This window comes from Chinchilla lanigera, unplaced genomic scaffold (assembly GCF_000276665.1).
Source record: "Chinchilla lanigera isolate Chin_1 unplaced genomic scaffold, ChiLan1.0 scaffold00002, whole genome shotgun sequence".
In the NCBI taxonomy this organism is placed as follows: Eukaryota; Metazoa; Chordata; class Mammalia; order Rodentia; family Chinchillidae; genus Chinchilla; species Chinchilla lanigera.
In genome coordinates this window covers 14,481,940-14,502,845 of record NW_004955403.1, presented here as the reverse complement: position 1 = coordinate 14,502,845, position 20,906 = coordinate 14,481,940, and the positions used below count along the sequence as shown (strand labels likewise).

General features: G+C 34.6%; 1 protein-coding gene across 1 annotated transcript in view; it reads right to left on the bottom strand.

Moving 5' to 3' along the window:
- Positions 1-20,906, bottom strand: part of Nckap1 (NCK-associated protein 1) — a 77,692-nt gene that overhangs the window by 51,535 nt on the left and 5,251 nt on the right. The window contains exons 3-8 of the mRNA XM_013514746.1: positions 7,124-7,216; positions 6,801-6,857; positions 5,953-6,095; positions 5,779-5,869; positions 2,829-2,966; positions 1,846-1,894 (exon numbers count right to left, since the gene is read on the bottom strand). Of these exons, the coding sequence (XP_013370200.1) occupies positions 1,846-1,894; positions 2,829-2,966; positions 5,779-5,869; positions 5,953-6,095; positions 6,801-6,857; positions 7,124-7,216 (571 nt within the window). The remainder of the gene's footprint in view (positions 1-1,845; positions 1,895-2,828; positions 2,967-5,778; positions 5,870-5,952; positions 6,096-6,800; positions 6,858-7,123; positions 7,217-20,906) is intronic.

The following is a 20,906-nucleotide window of genomic DNA, read 5'->3' as shown; positions in this document are numbered from 1 at the left end:
CATCCCCGGGGCTGGGGATTTAGCTCAGTGGCAAAAGCGCCTGCCTGGCAAGCGCAAGGTCGTGAGTTCGGTTCCCGGTACCAGAGAAAAACCAAAACCAAAAAAAAAAAAAAAAAAGAAATTAGTCATCCCCAATTCTGGAGCTACACAGACATCTTTCTCAAGGAGTCACCCAACCCCAACAGAGCAAGAGCAGACTGAAAAGAATACACGACAACTGCTATCTACTTTACTGCTAGCTGGGTTTTCAGCATTCTAGGCCTTCCATAAATCTTGGCAACAGCTGTAATCTACAACAGTGATTCTCAAACTTTACCCTGCATCAGAATCATCTACAGGTTTATTAAATCACAGATTACTGATTCAGTAGGTCCTCGGTGGGAATCACGATTCTGCCTGAGAGGTTTATAGATGCTGCTGCTAGTCCAGAGACCACACTATGAACTAATCAAGAGCAAAGCTACAGAGAAAGTAGATTATCTTCAGAAGAAAAAGCGCCTGTGTGCTTACTGGTGTTAAGGAGTCTGAGTTAACTCTTACCCTCTGTATTAGCTCTATTCAGTGTTGCGCTCTAAGAACACAGCAACTCTCAAGATAAATACTCTTTACTTTGGCAAATGTGGTTACCCTGAATCTGGAGGCCTTGTCCATAGCCACATATTCTCAATTAGGGTGACCAGTGTCTTAATTCCTCCCCCGCTTATTACACAAGGCCTTGCAATCAGTATTCTCATTTAAGGTAAAGACTGGAAGGAAATAATACCATTATCATGCCAAAGGTTACCCCTGACAACTAACTCAATTGATCAAGCAAAAACTAAGAATCATCACACATATAGGAATCAGTACTTAGTGAACTGTTATATTTTGTTTATTTTTAATTAAATAACATGAACCAGATCAAAGTAAAAAATATCACAAGTCCAGTTAAGGCAAAAAATAATATACTTAATAAAATGGCTAAGGGCAAGTAGTGTATGTTAATAAATTACTTCTCTCATGCTAAAAACAGTGTTACTCCAAGTGCCAATTAAGCATATAAACTGAAAGTATTTAAAAATTTTCATAAAATTGGACAATGATTTCTAAGCAGAAACCCAATAACCTAGTTGTCAGATCAAGCTGAATCTAATAGTCAAAACTATGACCTTTTGTCTCTTCCTTCTACTTCACTATTCTGAGAATTCTAGTGATTTAGATTTATTATTTTACTAAAATGTCAATCAAAAAAAAATTAAGAAAAACTAGTCCTTCACCAACAATGGAGCAACACAATGGAAAAAAAATCAAATTCTTACTACAAGTTAATAAATCAAGAAACAAAGTACTGTAAAAACTAGAAAACACAACCTATTACGAATTATTCCCCTCTGGCAGTAAGCTTAGGGAAAGGAAATTTAATTATATAACAGCAATTCTCACCCTGTATTATACCTGTGTATCTATTTTCCCTATAGTTTGTTGAGTTTCCTAAGTACAGAAAACAGTAATTTAACCGCCAAATATATGAGTCATTAGAGGTAATAAAGTAAATTAAAACCAAAAACCTTAACAGAATCGATTTGGTATTTAAAAAAAAAAAATCACAGAAGTCCCACAAGAATTTAGTGTTGAAAGTTATACCCAAAAAGGCAGTAATAATGTACGCAGCTCATGAGCCTTAAGTTAGCGTGGTTTCTTATCTTGCTCTGTGACTGGCTGACTGTGTGGGCTAAGCTTTAGATTCCTCATCTTTAATAAAGGCTTAGCATATGGCACAGTACAAAGACAGAACTAAGGCATGTTACCTATTACTTTTCTTTAATTAATCTGAGAAGTAATCTCAAACTAACCCATTTTACTTACAGATAATCCATTTCTCCATCGCATCCAAAGAGAGATATTCACAAGGCATCTGAAAAAGAATACACACATTAGTAGTTAAAAAAAACTCTCTTAAAAACTGCATAGTGAATGACTCCCCTCATCCTCATTTTTTTTTCCCCAGTACCAAGGACTGAACCAAGGGCAGGCACAATGAGCTGTATTCCCAGACTTTTTTATTTTGGGACAAAGCTTTGCTAAGCTGCTAGGTTTCAAGGGTTGGGCTCAAACGTGGGATCCTCCTGCTTCAGCCTCCCAGAGTGCTGAGATTACAGGTATTTGCTACCATGCCCTGCTGCCTAGGAATTCTTAATATTCAATTCTTTGCTCAAATACCATAACAAATTTGAAAAATCAGATAAACATTTTCCAACTTACACTTAAAACTCCAGTCAACAGAGAATAGTAAGAACAGTGTAGATGTGCACACCCTCAATCACATCCTTAAAACATACTGCTAGTCAACTGTCTTCAGTGTGGCAAGTGACAATTTCCATACTTGTTAATCCTACATGAGTTTACATTACTCCAAAGTATGAAACTGTATTCAAGTGAGAAAAGATTTCTGTTCCTGGATGCTCACTGCCTCCCCAGAAGCAGTTAACCGTGCATGCTTTCTCTGCAATACCTTTGCTCACACACACACAACGAACTGAAAAGAACCACAATAGAATGATGATTTGCTCTAGTTGGTAATAGCTAGGGTGATTTTTTTTTTCCTTATACTTTTCTAACTTTTCTATGTGTTCTAATTTTTCTGCTGTGATAGGACAAGATAATCTTTTAAAACTTTAAAGCAAAAATAGTTATATTATTAGTCATATTAATTTCATGTTTTTGTTGACATCAAAAATTAAAAGTATTAAGATAATTAACGAGCAGTAGAAAAAACTGCAGCAACACTGCCTAAGTGATTTTTTAAAAATCACGTATTTTCATTCAGAAAGGGAACGACAGAACCATACAGTGTCGGACTGTGCAGGATTAAGCATGGTGCTGGGCGCACTGATGAGGCTCAGTAACTGGGCATTTCTCCACTGGTCAGCTGAAAGGTTCCTTCGAGGATACACCATTTGGAGAGAAATTAATGCATCTGAAAGAGACTAATACAAGAAAAACAAAGGTAGGGAATAGTTCTTTCTTCTTTCCACTTAGATTTCAGCTACAATTGATTGTACTGTAACATTACAAAACAAAAGAAACTAATTACAATGATGCTCCTTGTATAAGTTGCATCAGTTCTCTTCCTCTAGTTATTTATTTGTTTTTAATTCTATAAAAGCTACACAGATTAAATATTCCTGGGCAAGAGCTTGACTCCAGAAATCATGTTACTTTCTTTTTTTTTGTCTTTTTGAGACAGGGTCTCGCTATGCAGTTCAGGCTGGCCTTGAGCTCACTTTGTAGCCCAGGCTGGCCTCGAACTCACAACCTGCCTCAGCCTCCCGAGTGCTGGGATTACAGGCATGCGCCACCACGCCCAGACATGTTACTTTCTTAAAGGTTAAAAGAAAGATACAGCAACCTGGGGAATCTTTATTTCAAAAGGGGTAGAGATCAACTGTCATCCTTTTGTGAAATATGAAGTTTCTATTCTGAATATTCTTACAAAAGGAAAAGCCTTTAGGGTTGTATGGTCAAGGGTTAATATGTTCCCGCTGGCTTGAAACCCAGTGGTACATGTATCCTAACTGTCCTATTAGACGACTTGAACCACTGGTGGTACATGCAAGACTGTCCCATCAGGGGGCTTGTACAACTCCCTGGGACTGTCCCATGCCACCTGATGGGCCAGTCATGCATGCAGCACCAGTGGTTCAAGCTGGCAGGAACATAACATGTTCAAATCAAGCTGCTGGGAGCAAGACATAAGAATTATGGCCCCATTGTGAACACGTTAAGAGAGCTTAGCACATTTTGTATTTCTCCAAAGTGTGCCTTATAACAACAATCTATATTCTTAATAAATTGTTTAATTTTGATTTGATTTGATTTGTTATTTACAGCTTTATCATCAAGCAATACCAAACTCAGACTTGTGAGAGATGGCAATATGGCTGCATCTGATCAATCTTGACACTACCATCCACAATGCTGAAGTATTTATTTTACTTAGTAAGTGTTATCATACACTAGCCTCTTTCCAAATAATAATTCAACAAACTCCAACACAAAAATCTTAACAAAATTTGTGGATGTTACCTGAATACCTCTTAACAAATGCTTGGTATCAGCAGTGCTTCACATTTTTTTTTTTTTTTTGAACATGTGTATATACATAAAAAAATGAGGATCAGACCCAAAACCAAACAAAAATTCATTGTTTCATGTATGCCTTGTACATATAACCTGAAAGTAATTTTGTGTACTATTTTTAATGTGCTTGTTTATTAACTGCAGCCCCCATCACATAAAGTCAGGTGTGCAGTTTTCCAATTCTGTCATTTCAGTGCTAAATATAAATTTCAAGTTTTGGATATTTTGTATTTTCAAGTTAAGGATGTTCAACCTGTATGTTACAACTAAAACTAAGAAATTAAATTAGACAAGTATCTTAAGAATTTTCAAGACAGAAAGAAAAGCAAAAGAAAAGTGTTGGTATTAACTGTACCTCAGTTAATACCAGTTTTCTCAGTTAAGAAAAACCACGATTTACTCAAAGATTTTATTATTAAAAAGTCTAATTAATCTTTGTCAATCAAAAAGGAAAGATTAAGACTGTAACACTCTGGACTTCAATTCTGGCTTTGGGACCACTGTGCTTAATAGTTTTACCTTGTCGTAACACTTCTCCAGTCCTCAGTCCTTCCCTCTACATGATGAGGGTGGAAAAGATACCTAAACATTTCCCTGAAGCACCTGACTCATGGTACAGTCCCTTGAACCAGCCCTACTGCAGAGAAGCCACAATGGCAAGACTCTCTTTTGTGTCATTTTTGTTTACACGGCCCAAGATTCTTATGACCAACATTAATTCATTGAAAACTACTTTTAATGTATCTTGAGACATTTCCAATTATTTTCACAAAACTCATTTTTTCCTCATTAAGAGACTATAATATAGCTAAAATTTACCAGATATTATGTATCTAACATCTTTTATAAATTCATTTAATTTTCATAAACAATTGCAGGGGTAAGTACTCTTTTTATCACAAAGAGGGCTGGGGATTTAGCTCAGCAGCACAGTGCCTGCCTGGTAAGCGCAAGGTCGTGAGTTCGATTACAGGTACGGGGGGAATGACGACACTACAGGACTGAAGTACAGTGAAATATCACATAGTTAGTAAGTGGCAGAACTGAGCTCACAATCTAGGATGTGACAGTTAACCTTAACCATCAATTTGAGTTCCTTGAGAAAGATACAGGATCCTCCTTCTGGGGATCTTGGGCAGATCATGGGATGTGATCCTGGGACTACAGTACTTCTTGTTCCTGGCCGATTCTTCTCTGGCTCTTTCCCTGCTCTGTTTCCCATGAGTTGAGCAACTGTCCTCTCCCACACCCTTCTAACATAATGCTTCTGCCATGGAGCCAGCTGACCACAAACTGAAACCTCTAAAACCATGAGCTAAAATAAACCCATTCCTCCTTTAAATTGTATAAATCAGACATTACATCCTAGCAACGGGAAGCTGACTAATACATAAGGAGAACTGTATGGCATCAGACACTCTCAAATACTACGCATTTCACTAGACTGAAATTAAAAACTATAATGAATGAGTATTTTTGTGACTCCTTATACACTCTTGTGACTCTCACTAACTAGTTCTCTAGTTCATAATTAGATAAAATCACCAACAGTTCTCATTCATATCCCATAGTAATTTTTCTCCAAAAAGATGTTCTCACCCTATCTATGCTTAAATGATCCCTTATACTATTATAGCATATCTAAAAATAAATGCTTACCTTGCTATGGGGTACAAACTCTTCCATCATCTTTTTCAAAGGGTTTTCATAATCCACAATCATCTGACCAAGACGTGGGTATTCTCGATCACTTAAAATAGATATATAAAATTTTAATGAGTTGTGAGCTATCAAACTGAAAATTTTAGAAGAACTTTTATAATGCTAGACTACCTTGCTCCATGGGTCATTTCATGGGCATAGTTGTATAATCCAATGATTGCTTTCCTTTCTTCAATTCGAGACAGCAGTATCATTAATGTTGTATAGGTTATAATCAGATCTAAGTAGTTCTTTGTTAAATCAAAGTTCACAGTCTAGGAAAAAAATCAGGTTCAGCTCCTTCATATCTGTCCAACTTTTAAACATACACAACCATCTTCACAGCAGCTACTAAAATCTAGTCATTTTCTCTAGTTATTTTAATATTCCATTCATATAATTTTTTACTGCCATTTTTGAAATTCAAATTCCTTTCACTAAAAAAAAAATCTAAAACTTGGAAGCTACAGGTAAGTTTTGTGTTTGTTCCACAATTCTATGGATAAAAACAAAAGGACTTATGACCATTATATTCAAACTGGTAATAATTTAAAAGAACAATAAAAAAAATAATAAGAAGAAGAAACATCTGGTACTAATCTCACCAGAAGAGTATTTTAAATCAAACTTTTCAGCATTAAGTCAATGTAGACATTTCTCACCTTGCCTTCCTATATTTACAAATTATCATACTAAAAAAAATTCTATTAAGCATGCCTTTTATAGAAAAAACATTGGCCACTTTACTCTTTTAAAATACTAAATGTGACAAGTATATCTCAGTATGTACAAGACTCAGTGAGGACACAAAAATACACTGTGAATTTTTACTTTTTGTAAAAGCTACTCGTCAAGTCAAATTAACAATACTAAAACTTTATACACTAGTTATATAAACCTTCTCTAAAGAAAAGCAACTAGTCCCGAATTCCTTTGAGAACAGAAAAGGGAATCAAAAATTTTTCGAAAATGATACTTACAATATCAAAGAATACTTGGCAAACATCAATAGTATTCAGCAATTCACAAACATGATCCTAAGAAGAAAAACTTATTTTAACATTCTACTCATATAGTGGTTTTTTGGGTGCTGCAGATTGAACTAGGGACCTCATCTATGCCAGAGAAGTGCTTATATCCCCAACCCTGTACAAATAATTTTAAATTCAGAAAACATTAGTAACATGTTTTAGATTTTGGTTATGAAATTCTGATTTTATTATGTACAAGTGACAAAGTTACATAATTAAGAAAGATTAAATCTGCTTCTGAACTATTAAGCTTTATATACTGAAACACATACCTTAAATTCCATAACATCTACAAATGTGAAGTAATATAATGCCAGATTTTTCAGAATCTCTGATTTTTCTTTCTGTAGTTGTGCAAGCTGTTGCTGTAAAAACAAAATTAGAATATATTTTCATAGAGAACAGAAATACTCAACTTCACTATAACTATCTCCTTTAATGATTGCTATATGGAAGCATTAGCTTTTAGGATATTTCTAAATGATCAAGGCTTTTTTTAAAAAAAACAAAATACTTGAGACAGCAACTGCTAAAAGTGATCAGCAACTGAGAGCGTGAGGCTATAAAAGAAATCAAAGCAGATTAGTATCAAATTGCGCTATTAAGGAAAATTGGAAAATGTTAGGAAAAAACAATTATCAAATGAACTCTTAAAAAAAATAAAAACAAGTCATGAGCATGATCACAATACTGGAAGTGGGAGAAAAGAACGTGAAACATTACAACTTATACTATAAAAAACAATATGCTATATAAATTTGGAACTTACCAAAAAGAACATCCAGGCAAAGCCACGTTACGCATGCAAAATAAAATGTAGATACAAACATAAAATACAGTAACGGTTCCCTAACTAGACCCACAAAACACAATAATATATTAAACAAAAGCAAAAACCACAACAACAAAAAACAAATGAGAAAGAAGCAAAACTAGAGTTAAGACATGAAAGAGGAAAATGTGAAAAACTATTATTTCAATCAACTATGTTAATAAATTTATAAGCCCTAACATTTCTTTTAAAATTAACTACTAATATAATTTCTGAAAGAATTTAGTCATTTTTTTTTTTTTTTTTTTTTGGTTTTTCTCCGGTACCGGGAACCGAACTCACGACCTTGCGCTTGCCAGGCAGGCGCTTTTTGCCGCTGAGCTAAATCCCCAGCCCAAATTTAGTCATATTTAAGGCCCTATATTAACAGCACTGTCAGAATTCCAACCAACCACCCAGAACTTTGAGATTGACCTACTGAATAGCAGATTCCACATCATTTAGGATCTTGTTAGAAAAGCAAAACTTCATACCTCGGACCTGCTGAGTAACTTGCCTTTTAAATAAGATATAGCCAGGGCGTGGTAGCGCACGCCTGTAATCCCAGCACTGGGGAGGCTGAGGCAGGAAGATTGTTGTGGGTTCGAGGACAGCCTAGGCTACAAAGGGAGCTCAATGCTAGCCTGAACTGCATAGGAAGACCCTGTCTCAAAAAGAAAAAAAAAAAAAAAAAAAAAAAAAGATATAGCCAGGTGACCTAAATACATGAATGTCTAAGAAGCACTTACTTAAAACATGACAAAACCAGAAAATTTGAAAAAGTGTTTCAATGTATCAAACTTGCTACAAAGACTACAGAATTTTGAGGCCCTTCTACAGCTGTTATATGGGGTGCATTACAAGAGAGATACCTCCATGGATAATAAGACTGAACCATTATGATTAAGTCAGAAAATTACAGCTATAAACCTAACATCTGGAAAAGATTCTTTAAAAACTACAAGACGCCAACTTCAAAGAGCAAGCACAGCAGTCTGGTCCATTCAATTATTACAAGATAAACCACCAATACTGTAATCCCTGAAGACATGATCTCATTTCTCCCCGTAATGTCACAGAAATGAAGATATACTTATAAGGGATATGCTACTGTTTCTAAGAGAAGCTACACAAGAAACATGTTTCAGAACAATCCTGTTTTATGCACAATTTTATTCATTACTACTCTAGCAACATCAAGGGAATCCTTATTTTTAAAAACTTCCTATTACACTATATTTACCTTGTTCAACAACATTAGGCATTCGTGATTGACGTAATGATCATTTTTTTCTGCTCCGCAGTTCTTAAAATTTGAATTTCAAGATAGAACAGGTAGAAGCGGACTCATAAAAGTAAGATACGAAAACAACTGGAATTAGGGAAAGGAGAAAAAGGAAGGAAGGAAGGAAGGAAGGAAGGAAGGAAGGAAGGAAGGAAGGAAGGAAGGGAAAATATATATACAAAAGGATGACTGATATAACTGCACTGTTGATGTCTAATGGTTTATTGAAAGGAACAGTTGGGGCTGGGGATTTAGCTCAGCGGCAAAGCGCCTGCCTGGCAAGCGCAAGGTCGTGAGTTCGGTTCCTGGTACCGGAAAAAACAAAAAAAAAAAAAAAGAAAGGAACAGTTAATGCTTTACTTATTTATTTATTTATCTTTTTTGCCCAATTTTGCATGCTTATATCTGGTAATCTGAACAACTAATTTGAAGGCAACAATATGCAACATAATAACCACTGTTGAATTTCTATCATCTTGTTTGGTGAAACTCTGTATTGTCTATAATTTTTTTGTTTTTTGTTTTTAATTCTCTTTAGTGGTTTGATTAATCTTGCATTCTTACATCTGGTAATCTGACCAACTGTGATGAAGACAAAAATATGTAACAACAACTACTGCTAATCCTTATCATTTTGTTCTGAAACTCTGTATCATTCTTACTGTTTCTGTTTTGTTTTTACCTATGTTGTTAGCGGTTTGCTACTGTTCTTTTTTTTTAATTCTCTTTAAAATTAAAAAAAATAAGATATGAACAGTAACATTCAGTTGCTGCTGGTTTACTAATCCCAATTTCGTTCAATTGCCCTCTAAGGTAATTAACAGTGCCCCCCTTTCCCCCTTCGAGTTCAGGGTCCAGTCTGGTCAACTAATGACACAGTCATCTTAGGTCTGTTATGTAACATTCATTTTATACATTAAGAACATTTTACTAACAAAATGTAAAAGCACCTCAAATATAAATAACTTAATGATTAGCACAGATTGGAAATCTCATCTTCTTTCCTCTAAAGAAGTATTCTTTCTACTATTCTACATGTCTGACATCTCCCCTTTCACTAATAAAATCTCAATACAGTCTAAATGTCTCATTCAATTTTGAAGTCCCCTAAACCATGTATCTGTAGACTCTATGTCAGCTACAATCATTTACTAAACAATTGCCACATGTCTAATTTGAAGATAGTTAATCATGCTTTAAAAGCACCCTCAATCTGGCCCTAATTTACTTTTCCCATCTAAATTTCCCCCACATCCATTCACACACTACATACACTACTTTCTATATACATCTCATTCCTACTGTTCCCCTATTAGAGTATCAAAATTCCACCACTTACACGTATCCAAATCCCACTACTCCTATTCAGTTTAAAAGGTAACCCCATTTTCAAGAAATTATATGCTAACAACTTCCTCCCTGAATACCAACAATTTCTCCTTCTTAATGTGTATAATTTCTAACAGCAGTTCTCACTTTCTATATCTTATCATAGCTATGTCCAACACCATTGAAACATGAGTTTTTAATCTTACCAGTCTGTACTATATAACTCTGTACATAAAGAAGTATCCAATATAAAGGATTATAATGCAGTCTTAAAAGACATTTATTTATATGCCTGTGAGGTGGCATGTTTTTGTAAGTAACGCCAGAGTTTATCCCTTACCCTATGGCTAAGTAATTTAACATCTCAGAACCTAAATACTCTCAACATTAAATGGAAGCTGATACTGACAATTAACCAAAGCATGTACATGAAAACATCCCACCATGCCTGGCACCCAGAAATTGTGTGTTAAATGTTAGGTGAAAAATGAAGAAAGCATGCAAATCACTTCTTCAAAATAAGCAAAATTAGAGCAATTTGAAATAATGGTAATACTACCCTTTGTACTGCCAATAAACCGGTATTTCCTGAGCATACGTTATGTGTCAGGCACTGTTCCAAACATTTTATAAACACCTCACATATCCCTCACAACATCTCTATCAACAGTTACGTATGTTCCCATAAAGGTTCCTATACATATGAGGTCAACTATAACTCAGGCTTCAACTACAAAAGGAAAGAAAAGCTACATTTTAGTCCTTGGGGTAAAACACAGTAGATACTATCAAGCAGTGTTAACTCCAGAGATAACAACCAGAATTAAGGTGTCCTTAATTAAACACTTCATTGAATTTTAAATGAAAACCAGGAAACAGCTTAAAAATAAACATCAATAATAAACTGATGTTATGTAACAGAATATTAGAAAAGTATTTTGAAAAAAACTTTTGTTGATTAAATTATTTAATAGTATATTCATGTGATATACACAGAGTCTGCCTCCAAAAATGTATATACACTTCAGGAAAAGAAAAATAGCATCATTTTTTAAAAACGGTACTTGAAAATGACGGTGTTACCTTCATATAGGGAACACTAGAGGATGCCATATATCACAGAAAACTCACTACACTGCCAGCCCTTAAAGAAGAAATTAAAAATGCATGTGCAGCAATCTCAGTGACTAAGGTCATCCAAGTAGCAGTTCACCATACTAATGTCTGGAAGCTAACAGCTCCACTTTGCACTTCTCTTGCGATTATAGAGGCCAAAGATAACTTGTATAATCTCATGATGTCTCAATAAATTTAGTATTAAAATACAAGTTTTTTCGTTCCCTAAAGTGTATATACATTTTAGATGGAACCTGTATTTTGGCAAAACATCTGTATATTTAGATTATGATCTCTTGCTAGGGATTATTCATATTTAAGTAAAATCTCAAAGTAAAGAGGGAAAATAAACATTTGAACTACAAAGATTATATTCCTGCACTGAAAATTCTTAGTAATTAATCTTTGTTCAGATAAGAAGGATTTTCTAAATAAAGATAACTACCTAAAACACTGACTGAAATTTAGTACTTACTAGTGGTCATTCCTTTACAATGAAGGGACTGGCAAATTGTACAGAACCAATGCCCAACAGAGCTAATTCACTGATTTTTAACACAGGAAGAAGGTAGATAAGAGATTTTATTTACCTATTTCAATTACTTTTGGACTGAAAACTGCTTTTGCTTAATAAATTACTTTTCTGTATTTAATTTTGCTAGTATCTTGTTCCTCCTAGAAAACAACCAAATATAGAAGTTCAGTTTCAGGAAAAACTTTTTTCTTAGTATGCTGTCCCAACCCAGGCTTTCTTAAGTAAGAGAGTACTGAGATTTCTTGTAATACTCCCAGCTACTGCCAATTTATCACTCTCATTCCAAGTACTATAGAAGTCCCTAACAGGTCTTTGTACTTCTACTGTCTTCTCTTTTCACACACTGCAGGGCAGAACAGGCATCTTCAGGCATCCGGCTCTCTACCAGGAAACAATAATTCTTTCGACAGTAAAGCAAGATGTTAACACTAAAGAATATATGGGAACTCTCAAGTACATCTACAAATGTTCTGTAAGTCTAGTATTATTTCAAAATGAAGCTTTTGTGTGTTGTTTTAAACTGCCATGGTTTCCCACCACACACTAAATATCAAATTTTTATCAGTGCTTCAAATAAAGTCTAAATAGCACCCCATGGCTCTCTCTAGAACTCCGTGTCCTTGGCACACCGGTCTTCCTGCTGCTAGTCCCGCACCGCGGAGCCTTTGCCTTCGCGCGCGCTCTGTCAGGTCTGGGATGCTCCTCACCACCCCCCAGCACAGCTCATTCCACCTCACTTCTCTGCAGTGAAAGCCACAGTTCAGCATGAGCACTCCTCACCTAAAATAATCTCTTCTTTCCCATTATTTTCTGACTCATCGTACTTCGTATCTCTTTCTACAATTTACCTCCAAAAAGTATTTATTCACTTGTTGTCTAGTATCTCAATCTGAATTCAAATTCCACAAGGGCAAAGAGTCTTGTGTTATTTCCCGTCTCTCTAACATCCAGAATACAAGCCCATATAAACAAGTAATAAATGATCCTCGAGTTTCTCAACATAAAAATCACAAAGGGAATTTTATTTTATTTTGTATTTTATTTCATTTCACTTTATGGGAGTGATGTTTGAGACAGGATTGCATCATATAGTACAGACTGGCCCTGAATTGACTATGTACCCTGGAATTTGCAGCAATACTCCTACCTCAGCCTCCTGCGTGTTGGGACTACAGGAGTGCGGCACCATGCCTGACTCTTAATTTTAAACTTTAACTAAACTCATCACCAGGTATAAATTCACGTCTCATGTGAGTTTCTGTATTCTAACAAGTACAAACAAGTAGTGATTTAACTCCTTGACTAAATTTTCTAAGGTGTGCAAAATATTTCATTGTCATTTCAGAAGTATGAAAGAAAGGAGAAGCAACTAAAAGAATGACATATGTATATCAAATATAAGCAAATCTCCTAAAATTACCTGAAAATTCAAATTAACCCAAAGATTGGTCATTTTTTAAAAAGGATCCTACTTTAAATCATTTATAGGATTTTTTTCTTTTATCATATACAAAATGTTATTAGCAATATTTCTTGGGCAAGTAGTAAATACTTTTAAAGGAATTATCCTAACACTATTCTACATCATAAACATTACGTGTTTACTATGCATTATTAAATTTAATCCTCATAACTAGTCTAAAATGTACATTTCATTGTGGTAAAATGTGTATGACATAAAATGTACCACTTTAACTCATTTTTAAGTGTGCAGTTATGTCAGTATATCTATCTGTACTATTATATAACAATTATCACCATCTATTTTAACTTTTTACATTTCCTAGTTTTATTTGTTTGTTTGTTTGTTTTTACTATTTCTCAAGTACAAAAACAGACTAGGAAAAGGTAAGATGCCAATCCAAGTTATTAGATTTCAGGTTTGAGGGCCTTCTTCAATACTCCTAAACCTTTAAGTCACCACATAATGAGACAAAGGTAGCAGTAGTAGAGAGACAAGCAAAGCTAAAGTTGTTTCCTTTTTAGAAAATAAGTGGTATTTTGGTTCACCAATGCTTTTGTTTGCAAACCATTTGGTTCATAAACAGAAGCATTTGGCAAAATTTATTTTTGTTTATAAACTGCATCAGGTGACAGACAAGACTGCAGCCATTTTTCTTGCAAGAACAAGAAAGTGCCCACCTTTTCCAGAACTGTGGAAGAATTAAGTTCATAAACAGAGGTACTACTGTACTTGTACTTAATTCTAGTTGAATCAATCACAGAGACTGAAATTTCTAAAAACTCCTCTAATTTAATCCCTTTGTTTTGTATATTAAAGTGATTTTTCCAAGTTTACATTACTAATCATTTGTCTAAATTAATTCTGAAAAATAAACTGGTTCTTAAAAGGAACTGAAAGGTAAAAAATAAGTATGTTAGTAAAGGTTATGCCCATGGTCTCTATTACTCTTTCCATTAGAATTTGTAGTTCAACCTGGGTATGGTGGTGCATTCCTGTAATCCCACCTGTTTGGGAGGCTGAGACATGAGGATCATGAATTCAAGCCACAGTTAGGTAACTTAGCAAGATCCTAGCTGAAGAAAAAAAAATAGACTGTGGATGTAGTTCAGAGTTACAGCACCTGCCTACCATGCATGAAGCCCTGTGTTTGAGTCCCAGTACAGTGACAGAGAAAAAGAACTGTAAGCCATTTCCTCACTCTTGATTTTTCACTGCTGTCCTTGTATCACTCACAAGGCTAGGGCTTTAATTTAAGAAGCCCTACAACTTCAGATTTTGCTCTACTGATATGCCCCTAACTGCCATATATGAGCAAGCCTGGAATACCATGAGTCTGGCATCTCTGCTGACCAGTTGACCACATCTGTTTGCAGATCCAACCCTCCAGCTGGAGAGCCAACAAGAAACTGTGCAGACAACCCGCAGAATCATTAAGAAATAAAAAGTTGCGGGTTTTCAGCCACTCAGTTTTGGACTGGCCTGTCATGGAACAGTAAGTAATTGTAACAACGATTAATATAAAGTTCAGTAATAAATCGCTCTTTTAGTAACTGAGTATTGTTAAAAATCCTGGAAATTTACGATTCCGGTTACAACGTGGTTAAAGTAAACTGATTAAGTTAATTTTATCATAAGTACTAACAAACTGCTAATTATATGTAATGGAGTTGGTCAGGTGTAACATTTTTGTATAAAAGACATACTGTATTAGGGATACCACAACTTACCTCACTTAATAGCATCATTTTCCATTACAAGGGGAAATGTTAATACATTCTCTAGAACCTTTACATTCCATTTTAATACTCTGTTAAAAAATACACTGTGTGATTACATAACTGGAGTTTCATAACCTGGATATACTAGACATAAATCAGGTCTTTCTTACTGGTTAGATCCCACCTTTGTAATCAGTAAATGCATCAAACTATGTCAAATTGGCAACAGGTATTACTGATATATGCAAGGTATCTGACAACATTAAACAGTCCTTTGCCCTCTAAACTTACTAGTATCTTTATTTCTCTGTCAATTATGTGTTAAGGAGAGAATCCTTTAATGTACAGTGTATCAGAAATACTTGTTACAATTTTGCCTTAGGTAAACTTGGCAAGCTTGCTTACATGAAAATCAAAAAGGTTTTCTCTACATAAACTTCCTGTATTATTAGGCTACTATTTCTTAGTGTTCAAAATCATGTTTATATATAATTTTAGTAAATTTATGGTTATAAAACAACCCTATTCAGCTCTATCATCCCAAAGTTTTCTCTGCCCTTTTCCAGTCAATCTTTCTCTTAACCCTAGCCGTAGGCAAATACTGATCGATTTTGTGCCTCAATAAATTTTCCCTTTCTAGACATTTCTTGTAAAACAATCACATAACACATACAGCATTTTACACCTGGCTTCTTCACCTAATCTAACGTTTTCAGCGTTTAGTACCATCTATCTCTAGTTTCTTTTAACTGCAGAATAGTATTCACTTAAATGTATATACTACATTTGTTTAATCATTGATCAGTTGATGGGCATGTGAATTGTTTCCAGTTTGGGGCTATTCTGAACGATGAATGCTTCTATGAACAAGTCTTTGGCCAGACGTGTTTTCATTTCTCCTGGGAAGATTCCTACGAGTAGAATTACCTTCTTCCATAGTTCTTAGCTGCTTGCAGATGTGATGCAGATAGGCAAGTAAATTGAAAGTTCTTTAAATAAGAGTTACTGTAATAATATGTAACATTCATTTGTGAACAAATGATCACAATCATATTGTGAGATGGTAGAATAGAAAAACTATGAATAATGTATGATCCTACCTTAAATAAGTCCCACTTTATGGGATCTTGTAATACCATACTCCTTGAGAGAATACACAGGTAACATTTATAACATAAAATACTCTTAGTTTGAAAACATACTTTTCAGCCAGGCATGGTAGTGCACACAGGAGGCTGAGGCTGGAGGATCCAGGAGGATCACTGAGAGTTTGAGGCTATTCTGGGATACAAAGACAGTTCAAGGCCAGCCTGAACTGCATAGCAAAACTCTATTTCAAAAAGACAAAAAAATTAAAAGTTAAAAAAGAAAGAAAACATACTTTTCAATTTATTTCAATAATGACTTGTGTTTTAATCCAGAATGCCCGTACTACTGTGGGCCTCTACTCACGGACAAGGTCCTTTCCACTACTCCAAAATCTAATTTAACACACAGGATGGTACTTATATAATTCTTTTCTAATAATCTGGCAATCAAACCCTAAATTTTATACTAAAATGTATAATGGATAAATCCACAGTGATAGTTTTATGCCAGAAAATATCATTATATAAAACACAAACTAGATTTCAGATGTAAACACAAAGGAAAAAAAAGAGAAAAAGTTTAAAATTTTTTTGAAAAAATTAGTAGGATGTTTTACATATACTGGAATATTTTCTTTATAAAAAATCCTTTTAAATAAAATCAGGAAAAGCCCCTGTTCTATATTCACACCCACTTGCTACATGACTCCCTTCCCCATTTGATCCCAGTTTACTCAATTTTATCTGAACACTTGTACTTGTAATCTCGTTGGCTGACCATAGTTTGGTCCCACCTCATGCCCACCTTGTAATTTCCCATTTTTCCCCCTGTCTTGGACCTGCCTCATCTCGTGGTTTTGCTCTACAAAGTCCCTGGGAAGGGCAGAGTCCTTGGCAACCTGGTCGGGGCCCATTCTGTCCCTTTCTTGGACAGAAGCTTTTTTTCCCTCAATAAATATATTCTGTTCTTTAAAAAAAATTTTTTTCTGTAAGAAGTAACTTCTGTTAATATAACGCATTTCTATTTTCTTCCTCCAGAAGAATAACAGATTGCTCTCTATGGATGCACGAGTGACAAGGAGGTCTGAACAGAGAGGAAGAGACAATAACTATGACTCAACAGAATCCATCATCGCCACTGTGGAAGCCACACTGCACACTCATCCTGCTCTCCGTTAGCAGTACATGCCTCCTCTGCTGTACACGAGAGGTAGGAGCTCATGCCTTCTAATGAAACTAAGAAGTATCGTTATCAGGGCAGTGACTAAAGAGATAATTTAAAAAATCAGCAAATTTTGGCTGAAAATAAGGTTAACCTTTTTGTAAAAGCTTATTTCAGGAGCTTGGCATGGAGGCACACAACCTGTTATTCCAGCAATCAAGAGGCTAAGGCAGGAGAATTGCCATGAGTTCAAGGCTAGCCTGGGCTACATAGTGAGTTCAATGCTAGCCTGCACTACATACTGAGACTCAGTTTCAAAAAACAAACAAAAAAAATCTTATTTCAGATATTTCAAAAATATTGTAGTTGAATTTTCACTAAAACAATTTTGAGTACCTTTTCTGAAACTGGGGACAAGTAGTTCTTGTAAAACATGAATCAAAGTAGAAAATAATGCTTATCTTGATTCCTGAGTTAAAGCAAGCATGTTTTATGACACATATAAGACTATGACGCCAGTAACACTTCTACAGTGCACTTAATAGCCAAAAATCTGCATCTTCCTCTCAGCCTTGAATGCCATCTGTCATCCCAAGTCTTTAAACATTCATCACGGCCAGGATATAGCTCAGAGGCACAAGCGCCTACCTGGCAGGCATAAGATCCTGAGTTCGATTTCCAGTACCAAAAAGAAAGAAAGGATCAAATAAACTTTCATCAATTTATTTTATGAAGTTAAAAACAATAGCACCCCAGGTATGAGGTCATATGCCTATAATCCCAGTACTTGGAAGGCTGAGGAAGGAAGATCAGGCTTGGAGGCCTCTTCGGGCTACATAGCAACTTCAAGGCTAGATTACATAACAAGATCCTGTCTCAGAATTAAAATTAATTAATTTATTTATTTACTGAACTCCTCACTTTTCATTTCCTAACCAAAGCAGACTAGGAATCCCTCAGCAATATTTTAACAGGCCCAGACCCAAAACTGAGATCACCAAACTTCACAAATGTACTGTATCTAGTACTTCAGCAGGTCAAAAATAACAATTAAATTAGGTATACAGAACAGTTGTAAAGACTATATGACAAAAGACTTTGCAAACAATCAGAGTAAATCTACAAACAGATGTAACACTCAACACTGTACAATCAATTTTATAGGTTAAAGATAGAACTATCCCATAACCCAACAATTTTACTCCTAGATACGTATCTGCAAAATTAAAATATATATACACATGAAGATTTATACAAATATTCATATAGCATTTCATGTAATATTTATAATAACCAAGTAAAAACCCAACCATCCATAAATTTCATGAATGAATAAATAAAATGTGGTATATCCACACAATTGAATATTATTTAGCAATGAAATGAAATATTGACACTGCCATGTTACAACTTGTATAAACCTTGTGATCACATATTTCACTACTACATTCATATGAAACTTCCACAACAGGCAGAGATAAACACAAAGTAGATTAGAGTTTGCCTAGGAATGAGGCATTGATAGGAAACTGTGAGTGAATGTTAGTGGAATTATAGTTTCCTTCTGAAGTCATAAAAATGTAAGTTGACTAAGCTACTGAATACTCAACATGGGTGAACTGTATAGTACATAAACTATGCTTCAATATAATTCTGTGAATAGCACATTTCAAATGGGTGAATTATATAGTACAAGAAATAGAGTGAGTGCTTATATGTACAGTGTATATATACATTTTTAAATTTATTGCAGTGAAAGACACATTTTCATTAATCCCCCTCAAAATATTCCTCCTGATTAAGAACACATTTATCCCCCAGTTCTTGCCACTCTCTAAAGCAGTTCTGAAGTTTTCTTTTGTGTCTTTAGTTGCACCGTCATGTCTACCTTGATGTCCTAAAACAAATCAAAACATCTTCCTTTCACAGCCATTTGACTGGGGAAGAGCAGAAGTCACAGTGTCAGACGCAATGGATAATGACTCAGGGTAGTGTTATTACGAGCCCACCTTTCCACTGGATCATACTTGGCAACAGCAGTCATTGTAATTTTTATTACAACTCACAAAGACACTCAAGAAGGAGGACTTCCAGAACTGCTGGAGAAAGTGACAAGATAAATGTGTTCAAAGCAAGAAATATTTGAAGGGATTACTGACAATGTGTCTTTTACTGTAAAAACTTTTTAAAATTTAAAAATATTCACCATATAATTTGACCACTCTTTGTATATAAATTGTATCTCAATAAAGCTTTTATTAAAAATATCAACTTTGTGGTACATTCCTGTAATCCCACCTACGCAGGGGGATGAGGCAGGAAGACAAGTTTGACACCAGACTGGGCAATTCGGTGAGACCCTGTTCCATAAATAAAAAGGGCTGGTCATGCAGCTCAGTGGTAGAGTGCCCCTGAATTCAATCACTAGTACCACCCTTGTCTTCCCACAAAAGAGAAAAAGAAAAATTCAATTTGGTGCTTTAAAAGTTGTAAAGGAAATCAAAACTATTAACAACAAAAAAAAACAACAATTATTATTATGCAAGTGAACAGTTTGCCATGCATATCAAGAAAAGCAAAAAAAATTAATTAGCCCTTAACAAAAAAAATTACTGTTATTTAACAGTGAATACATATTTAATCAGTTCTTGCTAATCTTCCAGGAAAGACTGCATATTCAAGAACTATGTTACATAAAAATTTATACACAAACATGAATGTTAAATATTTTAAATTTCTGAAGTGCTCATGTCAGATTTATGAGCCTTAAGAATGAAATGTATGTAGGATTAAATACAGGAAATTTTCATAATAAACCTCTCTTATTTAGAGTGACTGTGTAAATTCTCAGATGAGTCAGCCAAGTAATTTAACTAAAAAAAAACTTCTCCACAGAAAGAGTCACATTTTTAAAAAACATGAATCATCTGTTTTGTAGTCAGGAACTAATTGTGATGCCTTAATATACCAAATAAAAATACAATTATCTATAAAACCAAGGTCTCTACTAATCAGTATCTCAAAAAACAAAACCAAAAACAAAACACAGACTTATAAAAAATTATCTAAAAAGCACTTTACCAGACATTTTTATTAACTTTGACTGGCATTTCTTTTTACATTAAAACATTTTTCAGTAAAAGTGGCATCAATAGGCTAATTACAAATCTTCAATGAACACAAATGATTTCAGAAGAGAAAAAGATAATCTTTTCAACAGATTCACAAAAATAGGGGAATCATGAGAGGAAATTTCTAAGCTACATTTGTACATAAAGCAAAAGTGGTAAGGATTGTAAAGAGAATATCAAAGAAAACAATTAAAAAGACAGGTGGAAAGAGTCTAATTCAGCAAAATTTATATAAAAATACCATGATATAACTTTGTAAAATGTATTACTCTAAAAAATTATAAAGAACTACTAAATATAAAGATTCTCAATACCAAGGAAAAAACCTTCCTATGTCATAAGTAATGAGAATAGTAATGTTCCTTACACGTTTACTTTTCACAAATATTTCTGTCAATTACAAAAACTGTGAAGA